Below are 16,229 nucleotides of genomic sequence, written 5' to 3' on the forward strand. Positions count from 1 at the left end.
TTTTGAAGAATACCTTGTCTTTGTAGGAAATACTGTATTCTTTTGTGGCTATGAAAAGCTGAAAATCCTGAAGTGATTGGTAACTTTTAATAATCCCTGTGATAGCTGTCATTACTGCAGTTTACATGAATTTGCTTCTATACGCAGCGTTATCAATTCCTCAAGTCATAAAAGTCCAGAGGTTTAAATTAAACAATCTAAAAATGTCACTTTATAATTCCTCACCCTGTCCTTTCAAGTCACTGAATACACATAAACAAGTGCCTAGCAGTCTCCTCCTGTCTCCTAGATGCATCTAGAAGGTTCCTAAGGATGTTTCATTTAAAAAATGAAAAGAAAGTTTATTGTGTTTATGCTATTGCTTCCTTGAGTTATGGCCTTTGCCTTACTCGGGTGGCCAAGTTACAACTCAGATCTGCTTGGGATTCACTGATCTCATGTCAGAAGTACAGGGCAAACGTAGTTACTTTGTTTGAATAGAAGACAGTAGCTCAATGCATATTGAGTTCAGAATTATTTCAGCTTAACTGTCCATCCTTTCACAGCTGAAACTGACACTCCAGTAAAAGATTGAGGGGTTTTTGTTCTTTTTTTTCAGGTTGGTTCAAAGCTTATCTCCTGCCACAAGCTGGTGCTGGCTTGTGTTATCCCTTACTTCAGAGCCATGTTTCTCTCAGAAATGGCTGAAGCCAAGCAGACATTGATTGAGATCAAGGACTTTGATGGCGATGCAATAGAAGACCTCGTGAAGTTTGTGTACTCCTCCCGGCTTACCTTGACAGTGGATAATGTCCAGCCGCTCTTGTATGCTGCTTGCATTCTTCAGGTGGAACTGGTGGCAAAGGCATGCTGTGAATACATGAAGCTGCACTTCCACCCCTCCAACTGCCTAGCAGTCAGGGCATTTGCAGAGACTCACAACCGTATTGACTTAATGGATATGGCCGATCAGTACGCATGCGAACATTTTACAGAGGTGGTGGAGTGCGAAGACTTTGTGAGCATGTCACCACAGCACCTCCATAAGCTCCTGTCCTCCAGCGACCTGAATATTGAAAATGAAAAGCAAGTTTACAACGCTGCTATCAAGTGGCTGCTAGCCAATCCACAGCATCATGCTACGTGGCTGGATGAAATACTTGCACAGGTAGGGCAGACCGAGGTGCTGGTGCTTTTGTTGCATCATCAGCTGTTTGTACTTGGGTAGATCTCAAAATGAAAAGTGTTCTTAGCAGTTGTTGCCTCATCTGGTACTCACCATTGTGAATTGATGCAGCTTAAGTCTCTTGACTATAAAGATGAAGTCATATTCTCCAGTTTCTTTAGAGAAAAGGGTACTCAATTTATGCTTATGTCTGGGGGGAATGGAGACAACAAAAAGCTGCATCTGTGTTAGAGCAGAAACTTCTTTGATTTACACGTAGTGGAGAACAAAGCCATTATTTCATTTGGTTTGATTACTACAGCCTGAAATGCTCACTTCCCTTGCTGGTAACTGTTTGTACCTAAGAAAGCAAAGCAAAGCTCTTGAGTTTTTTTTCACATGGCATGAAAGTAAAATAGTAACAGAGATGTGTGATATCAAGTCATGCTACTTTTAGAATGTTCCATGTATTTAATTAAGAGAGGACCAGGATATGTTAGCCCTAGGCAACACATGCTAGACCCTTTAATGCTTATTAGACTAGCACTGCTGGTTACCTGTAGTAAGATCTGAAAGGAGTTTGCAATTTAATCTTCTAGGCTTGATGTGAGTCCACTGCTTCTGAAAGAAATGCATACAGGTATGAAATGGTCACTCCACAGAATGTATTTAAGCACCCATCAGACCTTGTCCTGTCAAAGTGTTAGGCACTCAGTTACCCAAACTCCCTCTGTACTAGTTGGAGGAGTTTAAAATGCAGCATTTGAGACAGCTGTGGAGAACCTGTGCTGAGGAGGAGGAAGCTACATGCCATGTGCCCTGTGTGTCTTACCATCAACCAGGCTGTCAGTTGTCACTGAACTCCAACAAGTTTATTTTGCATTTGGCAGAATTGCTAACATTGACATCACATGAGTAACAAGAGGTCCACTAACAAACTGCTGTCATTGCCTTCACACAGCACCTTCACATTTTTTTGTAAAAGATCACTTGTGTTTATTAACTGTCTTCCTAAACCCTCTATATTCATCTAGATTAGCACGTGAGTTTTGGTGAAAAGAAACCCTTTCTTTAGCATTAGAAGTTAAATATTAATTGAAATAATAATTATTTTAATAGTAATGTAATTAATTAAAATAAATGAATAATTACATTTACAGACCATATAATTTGATATAAAAAAAAAATCAGATTTCTTCTTGCTGTTCAGTTGTGCCAGCAGATAAGAGTAACAGCTTTATTTCATGGAAACCAGAGTCTAGAAGGAAGCAATGAAAAAGTAAACCCCTTACTGTAAATCTGAGTTATTTGCCAGACTATATGGAGCGATAAGTTGATGTCAACATTATTGCTAGCAGAAAATGTGACTGGGCTTATCAACAGTTATTATCCACATCATAATCAGCCCCACAGGTTGCGCTGTTATCATGAGGCTCTGAATTTGTCAGCCTCGAGTCCTTACAGCAGCACTAACCTTGTGAGTCTTATCAGCAGAGTGGTGCTTTTAGTCGACATAAAATATGCCAGGCAAAAGTAAAGGAGTAAGTGGGACTGAAAGCAAATGGGTAAGGAAGAACTGGCTAAGACACTTGCTTACCTAAAGACAGGGACTCTGGTCAGCCATATAATAGCACCATACTGCTTCTCTGAGAAACACTGGAGACACTGGACTTCTCCTTTGCCATTGCTGCTGAGCAAACTGGGAGCTGCTTGAGAGCCTTGACTCCAAATCTTAGGAAGTCAGCTGGTGGTTTACTTCATTTCCTCCCTGCTAACACTTGGGACACCTTTTCACCTGATTGTACTTGCATTCCTCAATGTTTCTCTCACAAGAATAAGTGAAAGGTTTGCTGAAATACCTGACTGGAGAGAAGGGCACTTCAAGGCAGTTTTGGAGAGACTGACCTTATTTCAGGTCTGCCCTGTCCTTGGTGCTTGCTCTGGGCGGCCTTCAAGCTACCAGCTTTCTTCTGGGGAACCACAGAAAGGAAACAATTAGCTTTCAATCTTTTTTTTTTTTTTTTTCTTTTTAATCCTGTAGTCTGTCATGTCCACACCAGAGAAAGGCAGTACCTCTTTATTAAGGTAGGAGACACTTGGTTCCTGCTGACAGTGTTTCCTATCTGACTTACCACCCAAAGCAAATGAACTGTTCTAGCAAAAGCCCTCTTGTGCTGGCGTGGCAAGTCCTTCTAGACAGCACATGCACAATGTGGGCAGGCTGCCCTGCCACAGGCTGTGCTGGTGAGGGCCCTGCTGCTGCCGGTGCACAGAGACGGTTCTTTACTGCTGCTTAAATGTGAATGGTTATAGCAGATGTTTGTCACTAAAAAGAACTTGATGTTGTTGTTTTGGAAGACAAATATGAAAGCTGCTCTTCTCAGGGAAGAGCGTAGAGTGGGCAGCTGGCTCAGGAGCTGCCCTCTGGTACACGTGCATCGCTGTAAATGGTGAGCCTCAGCCAATTCAGCCAGTTACTCCAACTGTGTTCATTTCTGTCAGGTACGGCTGCCTCTCTTGCCCATTTGTTTCCTTATGGGTGTTGTGGCAAAGGAAGAGATTGTCAAGCAGAATCTAAAATGTAGGGATTTGCTGGATGAAGCAAGAAACTACCACCTTCACCTGAGCAGCAGGGCAGTGCCAGACTTTGAGTACTCCATTCGCACAACACCAAGGAAGCAGACTGCTGGTAATTAAATGTGTGTCTGATTACCCCATAGGGAGTGGTGTGGAGAAAAGGCAGCACATCCCTGCAGGGTTAGATAGCTTGGTGGAAATGGTTAATGGTGTGATGCACAATTGGGAAAGCCGTTGTCCATCTCTCTGGTAATTAGGTAATGTGCTGCCTTTTCCTAGCAGAACTTTAGCAGCCCTTTTCTTTCTGTAAAGCATGATTGATTTATCCTGATCATCTCTATCTGTATTAAAGCTAGAGCTGTTAAGTGTGTTATTACCAGGCACTATGCTATGCTTGAAGCTGTTCCCAAAACAGCAGACACTTACCTTTTGGGGCAAGAAGATTGACCTAACTTTTAAACTCTGGGTAAGCTACACCAAAGGTGATGAATATTTGACAGCAAATCCTATTTTTTACATTGTTATATTCATCACTCCATCTGTTTAATCTCCCCAAGCAAAACCATGGAAAGCATATTTAAAATATGCATACTTTTTGCAAAAAGCATAGCTAGTTAATTGCCATAGCAGCATGCCAAGCAAAGGCCAAAGTCCAGCATCCAGTTATGCAGGGCAGTGACCCTGCCCCTTAAAATGAAACACGACTTCTCCTAAGCTACATAATTTCCAGTTCACTCTGCTACACAACTTTCTCCCCCATTGTCCTGTGAGTTTTCTGGGAACGTGTGTTGTCTTCTTCAGGTGTGCTGTTCTGTGTTGGTGGTAGAGGTGGATCTGGTGACCCATTCCGCAGCATTGAATGCTACTCTATCAGTAAGAACAAGTGGTTCTTTGGCCCAGAAATGAACAGCAGGAGAAGGCACGTGGGTGTGATTTCTGTGGGAGGTCAGTAACCCTATTCAAGCAGGCCTACTCAAAGAGCACTTGTTTGCTCCTTCTGCTGGAGTGGGTACTTTCACTAAATAAATCCATGGCTTAACTGTTGATGTTCTTCAATGTAGTAAACCTTCCCCATGATGAAGGGATTTTAGGTTCTGAAACAATCAGTGTAGTAAATCTTCCCCACGATGAAGGGATTTTAGGTTCTGAAACAATTTGAGAGCATGCTTATTGAAAAGACGCTACTGCAAACTGAAAGAGATGGGACTGAAGGAGGCTCCAAGGAGTCCTTATTGCAGCCCTTTCATACTTAAGGGGGATTATAAGAAAGATGGGGACAGACTTTTTAGCAGTCCCTGTAACAACTGAATGAGATGTAACGGATTTAAAGTAAGAGAGGATCAGTTTAGACAGTTTTCAATGAGAGTAGCGAAACACTGGAAAAAGTTGCCCGGAGAGGTTGTAGATGCCCCATTCCTGGAAATGTTCAAACATCAGGTTGGTTGGGGCTCTGAAAAACCAGATATATTTGAAGATGTCCCTGCTCATTGCAAGGGGGGCTGGACTAGAGGACCTTTAAAGGTCCCTTCCAATCCCAACTGTTCTATAATTCTGTGAATTGTGTATAGCCTTTACAGGTGATTTATTTTGTTTTAATCCATTTATAAAGAAATGACCTTACACAGCAGAGACACACAGAATTTGCTAGTGTTCATACTGGCTTCCTTCACACTTAAATCCATACTGGCAAGTTACTAAGACCGTAACTCTTTCAAGAGCAGACCTACCTTTATTTTTTTCAGTCTCTATCTTCTGAAACCAGTTCTGTGTAGTCCTGAGCAGCTTAGCACCCTTGATACAACATTTCCTTGTACACAGTAGCCCCTCTGTTTCAGCAGCAGAGCAGAGATTTTTGTTTTTTTCCCCATAGAAAATCCAGAGAGATTGATAGAAATGACCAAAACTGATCTGACCTGTAGTACTCAAGTTATGGAAGGATTTTTGTCCATGTATTTCAAGCTAAGTCCACATTAGACCAGATCTCTGGTTGAGTACAACATAAAAAATTATACAATCTGTACTTACTAAAATCTTGATATTGAAAACATTTGAAAACTAACCTTTATTTGAATTATTTGTTTCCATGTAGGCAGGGATATTACGGAAGTGACATATTGCCAAGCAGTCTATATCGACAAGATGTGTATGTGTTTCAGGTAAAGTCTATGCAGTGGGTGGGCATGATGGAAATGAACATTTAGGAAGCATGGAAGTATTTGATCCTCTCACAAACAGGTGGATGATGAAGGCATCAATGAACACAAAGAGGTATGTGTCCTATTATTCAAAACTTGAGTCCTAGTCTGGGATATATAATTTCCTGCTGCTGCTGAAAAACATCACATCTGTCTGGCCTTTATTTTGGATTTCCAAACTCTACTATTTTTAGGATTTTTTTTTTCCCTATTTTGAGGCTTCATGCCATCAAACACCTTTATTAGCTGTAAAGCAAACACAAATCTGCATCCCATACTTTTATCACAAATTTGCACAAACACAATGTTGTGCATAATACAGTATAAGTATTTCAGTGCAAAACTGAATAATCCCCCTAGGGAGAGGCCCTGCCTGGTAACATTGATGTAAACTTTGGTTGTCTTTAGTCCTTTTCTGTTTATGCAGGGCTGGCTTCTGGAGCAGAGAGCACTCCTACCCCAGCTGTGCTTACATTCTGGTACCTAGGGCTTCTGCCATGCCCCATAAAGAACTTGAAACTGATTAACTGGTTCTGCAGATTTTTTTCACTCTCTAAGAATGAGCAAGAAAACTGCCAGCAGAACCTGCACAGGGAAATACTTTGCTCAGGAAACCAGAAGCTGCCTGTGTTTTTAACACAAAAGGCTGAAAACACTGAAACACTGAAAGTCTCAGATTGAGGATTCTTCTTGCCTTTTGACATTTAAGATTCTTTTAAGAAGCTAGTGAACTCACAGATTTTTGTTTCTGCTGTCATTTAAACCAACCTCCTTAATTCTTTATTCCCTTTTGTTGTTTGTTGCTTCTAAAAGCACTGACTAGGAGTGAAATACAGAGCATGGCTAAGTCTTAAAGCTATTTGTAGCTGTGACCTAATCAAAGTAGAAACTCCAGACTCTTAGAAATGGCTTCTTCCTCCTCTTCCTTTTCCCCCTGCCACCACCCCACAGCATATTCTCTGCAAACATCAGCCCTAGATTTCTGAGATATCTTTTACCTGCTGCCCTGGTAAGTGAAAGGGCGGTTGTGCCTGCCACCATTGATGGAAGATAAACCCCGGATATTGCCACAATGTTTGTTCTGGTGAAAGATTGTGCCTCCCTTGCTCCTGCCTAGGTATCTTGGAACCTGCTCTCTGTGTAAGAAGATAAGAATGTTCTCGGTGAGATGGTAAATCACCTGAGTAGTTAAAGCAGAAATTTAATGCTTAGACTCGAGACCATACTTTTCATTTTGTAATACTGTTTGTGGTGTCGCATTGGTAGATTCAGTAGAAAAAAATCTGAAAAAAAAGAATAACACGGACCTTGAGCAGGGGCCTTGGACCGGATGATCTTTAGAGGTCCCTTCCAACCCCTAGCATTCTGTGATTCTAACAGAAAATAACATTGCAATTACATTTTGCTAGAGTTTAGTCATTTAAAGTCCTGGCACAGTTTTGCCTTTTAATATGTATTAATATCAGCCCATAATTTTTCCCAAATTGTAGCAGCATCTGTTCCAACACAGTTAAAACCACCAGGTTTTGCTGCTTCATCAGAGCCAAGAAAACAAGATAGGAGGTGTGAAATTCAGTACTGAGATCAAATCAAATAACTAAGGCAATCTTATACGTGTCAGTAGAGGACTTGGGCCTTTGTTTACACGCGGTCAAAAGAGTATTCCATGCCCCCACCGCTTTGAATTTTTGTACAGGATACAACTTTGCCTTTTTGCTGTCTAAAAAGATTCTAGCTGCAACAGGCTTGTTCATGGATCACACACACACACAGGTGTGTGCTGAGGTAAAGATCAAACTTTAGAGCTGGGAGGCTGCAAACATACAAAAAACTTTGAGGATAAATCTGCCAGACTGATGTGGGTGTGCAGAGGCCCAGCCACAGTTATTGTTTATTATAAACTTCACTTGCTCAATTTTCATTACATTTCCCTGTAGCTGGAGCCATGTCAGGTACTGTTGCCCTCAGTGTGTCTTTCCCATTCCCTTAAGGATGTGTGCTGTGATTTTCTTAGGAGAGGCATTGCTCTTGCCTCCCTTGGTGGCCCCATTTATGCCATTGGAGGTTTAGATGACAACACATGCTTCAGTGACGTGGAGCGCTACGACACCGACTCAGATTGCTGGAGCGCAGTCGCCCCCATGAACACTCCCCGCGGAGGGGTCGGCTCAGTAGCCCTCGTGGTAAGTGGCTGCCTCCTGCCACAGCGGGGCCAGCTGAGGAGCCTGCTCTCCTCATCTGCTTGAAACAGAACGTGGACGATGGCTCTGAGCGCCACTCATCAGCACAATCCTATACAGCTGTGCAAATGGTGAGGAGGTTTAGTATAATTCTCATATCAAATTGAGCCATGTTCCCTCTTTTGACAATATTTGAAGATACGGGAAGCAAGTACCAGGACCCTTCTCACAACTTCTGATTCAGAAGATTCTGGGTTGCCATGGTTACTGTGTTGCTATGGTTACTGTGTTTAAAAGTACCAAACTCATCTGTACTCTGCCGTCTCTGTGGCCACCTATACTCTGCAAATCATGTGCAATACTACCTAACTTTTTCAGTTCTTTAGCTGGAAGGCAGCACTTACACATTGTTGGATAATTCAGCCTGCTGTTGGAATTCTTAAATGTCTGGAGCACAGGTCTTAACATGGGGCAGCTGAGGGAGCTGGGGTTGTTAGTGTGGAGAAGAAGAGGCTGAGAGGAGTTATGATCACTCTCTACAGCTACTTGACAGGAGGTTGTAGTGAGGTGGAGGTTGGTCTCTTTCCCAAGTAATGAGGAAATGGCCTCAAGTTGCACCATGGGAGGTTTAGATTAGAGATTAAGGAGAACTTTTTCAGTGACAGGGTTGTTAGACACTGGCTCAGGGGGGTGGTGGAGCAACCATAGATGAGGTGGTGAGGGACGTGGTTTAGTGGTAGGTTTGGCAGTGTCAGGTTAGTGGTTGGACTTGATGATCTTGAAGGTCTTTTCCAACCAAAACGATTCTATGAAACAAGAGTAAACAATGGGGGCCGTATGGAGATATCACGCTTTCTGAGATTTTTAGCACTGCTTATGAAAAGCTGAGTAAATCCTCTTATGTTACAAATAATCTTTCTCTATACAACTGTTTTGCAGAACCATGTTTATGCTGTGGGTGGCAACGATGGCGTAGCATCTCTTTCCAGTGTGGAGAAGTACGATCCCCATTTGGACAAGTGGATCGAAGTGAAGGAGATGGGTCAGCGGAGAGCTGGCAACGGGGTCAGCGAGCTCCACGGCTGCCTGTATGTTGTTGGTGAGTAAAGAGGTTGCATTTGGTAGTGCTTTTTCTGCCAAGTACTGCCATTTGGAAGAGACTGTTGTTGCTAGAGGGACTGGGGAACAGATAGACCTGACCTGTACTTTGTGTTCTTGGGCAGGAGAGAAAAGCAAGCACAACCAGGGCACAATTAGGTATGTTAGCTGTTCCTGACCCCCATTTCAGGAGGGCTGTGCTGCTACGGACAACGTGTTTATATAGAAAATCCTCTTGAGACTCAATAAAGTTTCCTTTTAGGAAAGTGAATCTTAAGTTCATCCCTTTTTAGAACGCTCTAGTGCTGAGCGGAGACAACAGCAGCTTTTTTGTGTGGAAATTACACTCATTCCATGGCCTGTCTTGTTCTGCTCAAAATTGCACCGGCCTGCTTTCCTGAGGCAGGAAGATGCCAGGTAGCTTTGCTGCAGGGACAGTTGCAGAGCTCTGCTTTGTGTATTATCAGAAGTGATTAAAAAGGTTTCAAGTCAAATACTCCTCTGACAGCTGCCCCAGCAAGAGGAGTCTTTTTTTCCCACTGAGGTACTCAGCAATGTCATTATTTGAAACCACCACAAGAGAGTGTTTTGCTTAAAACCTCAGGACCATCTGGCCTTAGGTTTTTTTCTATTCCAAATTAAGATCTGTTTCATTATAACTATATTAAGATGATTTCAAGGAGAGAAAATAACAATAGAAATACCTCTTCTTGCAAGTTGAGTAAAGAAAACTGTCACTATTGGTGGTGCTTGTAGAGTGGCAGGAGGGAGAATTGCTAGGTTAATTTTTAGGAGCTTGTAACATCCATGTAAAGAAAGAGAGCTGAACATTAGCCTACCAAATGCCGAGATGCTGCAAGTCCATCCCAGTCCATCACTGGACTTCTCCAGCGCGGGAAGCATCTGAAAGCTGATGCTGATTGATTGTTTGCAGGTGGTTTTGATGACAACTCCCCGCTGAGCTCCGTGGAGCGGTTTGACCCCCGCAGTAACAGATGGGAGTATGTGGCGGAGCTCACCACCCCGAGGGGTGGCGTGGGCATAGCGACCCTGATGGGAAGGATCTTCGCAGTTGGAGGTCATAATGGCAACACGTACCTCAACACTGTGGAAGCATTTGATCCCATAGTGAACAGGTAATTTTAGGGCTGTTATTTGGCTTAGTGAGGCGATGAAATCCACCTGTCCAGAAACACGGTGTAATGGAAATAGTGTGCAGCAGGAGTGGGTCTGTTGTTCTCAGGCAATAATCCATTACTAGCAATGCAGGAGTGCTGCTGTGCCACAAGGCTCTTCTTGTTAACATTTAAGCACCTCTTCCTCCTCTTCTCCATCCCTTGTCCTCTTCCCTTCGTTCAATAACAATCTACATTCTTCTAGTGGTTTCAGTCTGTTTTTTTCTGCACTAAATTTTACCAGAGAAATAGTAGTAAACTGGCAGGGTGTATTTTCATGCAGGTAGACACCAAGGCTCTGTAACAGCATTTTGGACACAGAAAATAAATACTTCCAAATTGCTCTGAAAGGACAGAAACTTAATTTTTCTTTTTTTTCCCTCTGCTATCTCCTGTAGGTGGGAGCTGGTGGGCTCTGTGTCTCACTGCAGGGCAGGGGCTGGTGTGGCTGTCTGCTCTTGTCTCAGCAGCCAGATCCGTGACGTGGGCCAAGGATCCAGCAATGTTGTTGACTGCATGTGAGCTCTGCTGCCTCCTCCATATTCCAGGGGAATTATAGTAGTGGGACACTGCAGAGCTTTTAAACCCTGTATTTTGTATGCTAAGTTGAGAAATAAAACCAACACATTTTCTTTGTGAAAATGGTACCTTCTGCAACTGTAAAACTTTTAGTGGCTTTCTATCAATAGTGATAGAGAAAAGCCTGTGAAAATGTGGCACAGAAGCTCACAGGAAAAAACCTGCCAAGAGCTGCAATCATCACATTTTTGAGAAGCTGTAATTTCACAATCATCTGAGGCAGCTGTTGTGGGGACTCATTACTGAACTATAAACCAGGCACAGGGTGAGGATGGCGAGCAGTAGTTAGTAGTGCTGAGCCTTACCCAACAGCCCTGCTATGTGTCTTTTTCTGCAGGACTCAAGTACAACTTAATATAACTTATTTTCAGGAATTCAGTCTTAAACATTCCCTAATTATACAAGAGCTTTGTAACACAAAGCCTCTCAGGTTCTAGAAGGTAGTGACATCCCTGTTGCACGCTAAGATAACTGGAGTGGAGAAGTTTGCTGCCAGTCTTCAGGGAGGCTTGTGGCAGCAGTGGAAATCACAGGTACTCAGTCTGAAATCTGTCTGAAAGTACTTTCTCAAGCTAAAACACTTGTTAGAAAGCTGAAAACATTCTTGACCTGAGTTTAGACACTGGAATTTTCAAATCTTGATAAAAGCTGTAGTAACTAGCCCCCAGGCTAGTTGCCTCCCCCCCCCCCCCCCCCCCCCCCCCCCCCCCCCCCCCGGCCAAGTTTCTGTTAAGAGGTCATTCTTGAATAACCTGTATAATTTGTCCTACTTGGAGATGGTAGTGTGTGACAATGTAGGCTTCAGTGGTGTCCAAGTCACCGTTTTTATGAAAAGTGGCAACACATAGTAAAAGTTGCGGTGTTCTGCAAAGACCTTTAAATGCAACCCTGGGATGGGATGTGCCCAAATTCTGCATCCAGCAGGAACTCTGGAGGTACTGACTCTTTTAAAATAGTTAAGCCAGGAAGATCTAGCCTCAAGACAGGTAACTAACTTAAAGCCTACATAAACCAAAGGGAATCATCAACAAAAATGAGGTAAACCAGTACTTACACCAAAAATTGAAAAGGGAACTTGACAGTGTTGTGTACAAAGGTGACTTGTGCCACAGTCACAGATCTAAAATTCCGAGCAAAGTCCCTCGGGTGAGGCTGTGGGTGCCTGTTCATGGAGGGCCTTCAGCAGACCAGCAGTGGGCACTCTGTCCTGACTGAAGCAGGAGCAGGCACTGCCACTGCGTCCTGCTGCCCTCTTGTCATTGTGCTCCTCCGGTGGCGGCTCTGGCGGTGCCCAGGGATACAGGGAACAGTACAGCAAATAATGACACATTGCAATAAACCCATTGTACTTCGAAGCAGCTTGGTTATTATGTGGCTGGAGCGTGGGGCAACACTACAATGCAGGATATTTTTTCTCACTAGGAAGCATTTGTCAGCAGGGGAAGCCCTGTGTTACCACTGCAGCAGCTCACATGCACCTGGGCTGCACAGACAGCAGGCACCGAAGGGAGACACAGGTCTTTGGCAGAAGACCGTGAGAACCTGCTTTGGTGTGGGATGGGCTCTGCTGCTGATCCTGTCAGAGAAAGTCAAATGGTACAAAGTATGAACAATATCCTATCCAATGCAGTTGTATTTCAATTTGCAGCCACACTCCCCATGCCAAGAGTTCTGCTTGACTTCTGGGGGTGTATTAAGGGCTGTCAGGAAAACTGAAAAAAAAAAAAGTGGTTTACAAAGAACAAACCTGTTACCAGTATAGTGGTCTCCGTATTATTCATCTCAGATGCCACCAGGACTACAACTATTTTGTGCAGAACTATTTTTAGAAACAGTTGCTGGAAATGTCATAATATGTCAGGGTGTACAATGAAGAAAAAAAAACCGCCATGGGATTATTGTGGCAACACACTGGAATGACTTACCTGCATATAGAGCTGTTGTGATTTAACATCAGCAAACTCAATTTTCTTCCAGTACTGGCAGCAGGACAGTCAGAACCGCGCCTCCTCCCCTCTCCTTCCCCCCCCCCCCGCCGCACCTTAGCTGCCTGTGGTGCGGCAGCCCTCCCTCTGGCGGCAGCAGGCCCTGACTGCCTTTCTTCAGCAGCAGCCCCCGACTGCTAGCATGCTCGTCCCTCCCTCAGCAGCAGGCCTCGACTCCCAGCACCTCTTCTGATTTAAAACTTGTGCTGGTTTAGCCCCGACTGGCAATAAAGAAACCACACAGTTACTCATTCCTCCCCACTTCAGCAGGATGGGGAGGAGAATCAAGAGGAAATTGCAGAGATTTTTGGGTTGAGATAAGGACAATTTAATAGAACAACACAGAGAATAAAGAGTTACAATGACAGCCATGGGATACAGAAAATGAACAATGCTCAATGTCACTGCTCAAAGCCCACAGCCTGACATGACCCTCGGGTCCACCAAGAAACTGCAGTTGCTGTGCCGCTGGGCCCTACAGCTGCCCTGAGATCCCGAGACTGATGTCAGCACTGGATCAAATAGCCTGGCCACGGTCCCTTGCGCTGTCTGGGGAAACTTAACCTTCTCCTGGCCAAACCCAGGGCAAAACTAAACTCGGGAGTTGTGATAGCAAAGTTGAGGGTCATGAAGTCATCACATCTGAGGGTAACATATCTGACCCCAAGCATGGAATTGTTACTGCTTCTGTTAATGGCATTTTTCCTGCATCTAAAAGTCTTGACCCATAAAAATCCTAAATCCACAGATGTCTATTAGCACACTCTTTAAATACAAAGAAAAAAAAAAAAATCATTATTTTGGAATAGTCAACTGTGGTCACAGTTACATGAAAGTTTCCAGCCTGCTGCTGGGGGAGGAGCAGGGTGAGGCTATGCACAGCCCCTTGGCCTTGGATCTGCAGCCATGTGTGTGCAGCCAGGCTCACGGCCTGCTGTCTGGCCGCAGTTCTGGGCCACCTCACCACCCGTCTGCCTCAGATCTGCTGCAGCCCCTCTTGCATAGTGCTGTTTTTCACCTCAGAACCTGGACCATGGCTCCCCAAACCATACCACTGCTGTCATATGCTGTGCTGCCCACAGCCATACTTCCCTTTGGCAAATGCTGGTCTAAGCACTTCTAAGTATGGAAGGTCAATAAGCATTTCCCTTTATGTTAGATTTCTGATTGTATTTTTTTCAAGACGTGCCTTAACAACACAGGGATCCTGCAAATATTGTTTAAGTCTGTAAAATACAGTATTTCAAAATAATGCTAAGTTAATACCTTAGTATTTACATTTAAAAGGGACTGTGGGAATCTGGTTATACTTTCAAAGCTTTGAGTACTTTCATTGCTTTTCCCCAAAGGCATCACTTTTCTACTCGAGCTGAGCACTTTTCTACTTGAGTAAAGCTGTTTGGATTAGATGCCCTGCTAAAGTACTTGCATGAGGTGACACATGTGCTACTTGCATATTTAACCAAAAACAGGTAAACAAAATGTATGCATGCACTCCTAGTCCCACCAGAAAGACGAGGGACTTTCCTGCTGTTTACTCAATGGCTGAAGAGGAAATTATTTCCGCACAATGTCCACCTGTAGAGGGGTTGCAGCCCTGCCAATGCCCAGCCTTCACAGCGGCTCTCCGCTCCTCTACAGGCACCGACTTGCAGCGTCAGGCTGCTGCAGGGGAGCGGGAGGCAGTGTCCATCCCAGCCAGGCACTGTGGGACTGACCCTGTGTCTGTGTCACAGATCACCTTTCCGGTGCGGTGGGCACTTATTCCAGTGTCAATGTTCTTCACCCTTGGGGTGTGCACACATAGAGGGCAGAGTGAAGGTGTCAGAAGCAATTTATTCATCAAAACCAAGGAACTGCTCTTGCTCGTTATCCAGTAAGGCACTTCTTGTTTTAGAGAAAATACCAAAACCATTAAATACATTTATTTTTAAAATTTTAATAACTTTAAAAAAAGTTAAATAAAACACAGTCACCATCAGCGTGACTGGCAGCAGATTCTGAAACCAACCTGGGGACTGAGCAGCCTCCTTGCCTGTGCTCCCTGCACCTGCAGCCCAGTGCCAGCAATGGTGACGCACAGTCCCACAGCAAGAAGGCCATCCGACTTTGCGTGCACTTCCCTCAAACCAGGCTGCCTTCCTGCCTCCCCATGGCATCACCTCAGCTCGGTCTCTGACCTCCAATTGCAACATTTTAACTCAGATGTAATTCCGTCTCTTCTAGGAGCTGGAAACAGGCTGCATGAGAAAACTTACATTAAGCAAAAACATCTATGAGTGGCAAACACCGAGGAATGGGAGGGGGCAGGCCTCAGCAACTCTGGGAAACTCTCAAGTAAATAAAGGTTTGTTAAAGATTAAATTGAGTTCTCAGAATACAGCGCTGATGGCACAGCTTCCCAGCAGCTCCAGCCTGAGGCAGCTGCCCTGAACCAGAATGAGAAACGGAAGCGGCTGTGTCTGCTCTGCTCTGCCTGTGGAGAGCTGCAAGATGCTCAGCCCTGCAGCATGACCTCAGCTGATAGAGCTGTGACACCAAATGACACCCACACTCAGTTTACAAACAAGTTGTCATCAGATGATAAAAATTCAGCCAATTAACCTGTTCAAGCATAATTAGAACAAATGGCTGGGAAGTCCATAACTCCAGATTGCTCCCACAGTTAAATGGGACCTCTATCTTCACTTCTACTGAAACTGCTTTTAAAACTATTTTCAACATTGCTGCACTGCAGTGTTGCAAACCCAAGTACTTTATTCCAGATGCTCCACTTAATTTTTTTGCTGGCTGGTTTTTGCACATCAGTATTTGTTTTCTAAACTTTTGCATGTTCTCTCGACTGGAACTGGCAGTAAATATGACAGGAGATGAAACATATTTGTAAATCTTTCCTGGCTCCGTCAGCAAGGTTGGTGTGTCTGCCATTTGGCAGCATTTTCATGCAATCCCTTGGATTCCAGACAGTTTCCTTTCAGTGCACAAACACACACATACACAGACACATAAGAAGTCAAAAGGCAGCTACATAACTTTTGCCATCTGACTCATCTGGTCTGCAGGGGCTGTTGTGTTCCTTCGCTTTAAGCAAAAAGCCTGTTCAAGTACAAACCTGCCCAAAGTTTTCCACTCAAAGGGTCATCGGAGCACATGGCCAGTGCTGGGAGGTGCGGCAGACGGGGTCCTGGCCCAGCACGTGTAACAGGACATGTGCATGGGGCTGCAGTGAGGAGAAGGCATGTGTGGCTACACAGCCTGCATGGCTTCTGAAGCACCCCTGCTGCCTGGCAGCATCC

At 44.1% G+C, this 16,229-nt stretch overlaps 1 protein-coding gene across 6 annotated transcripts in view; it reads left to right on the forward strand.

The window, feature by feature from the left end:
* Positions 1-15,795, forward strand: part of KLHL8 (kelch like family member 8) — a 28,650-nt gene extending 12,855 nt beyond the window's left edge. For 4 of the 6 annotated variants that reach the window (XM_061992680.1, XM_061992686.1, XM_061992684.1 and 1 more), the window contains 8 exons: positions 599-1,147; positions 3,647-3,833; positions 4,523-4,666; positions 5,878-5,989; positions 7,931-8,099; positions 9,036-9,195; positions 10,129-10,330; positions 10,768-11,571. In XM_061992680.1, the coding sequence (XP_061848664.1) occupies positions 599-1,147; positions 3,647-3,833; positions 4,523-4,666; positions 5,878-5,989; positions 7,931-8,099; positions 9,036-9,195; positions 10,129-10,330; positions 10,768-10,891 (1,647 nt within the window). In that variant the 3' untranslated portion in view covers positions 10,892-11,571. Of the gene's footprint in view, positions 1-598; positions 1,148-3,646; positions 3,834-4,522; positions 4,667-5,877; positions 5,990-7,930; positions 8,100-9,035; positions 9,196-10,128; positions 10,331-10,767; positions 11,572-15,159 lie in introns of those variants that run through there. The other 2 variants (XM_061992681.1, XM_061992682.1) reach the window with 2 other exon arrangements.
* Positions 15,796-16,229: the final 434 nt, after the last annotated feature.

The sequence above is a fragment of the Colius striatus genome, chromosome 3, assembly GCF_028858725.1.
Source record: "Colius striatus isolate bColStr4 chromosome 3, bColStr4.1.hap1, whole genome shotgun sequence".
Taxonomy (NCBI): domain Eukaryota; kingdom Metazoa; phylum Chordata; class Aves; order Coliiformes; family Coliidae; genus Colius; species Colius striatus.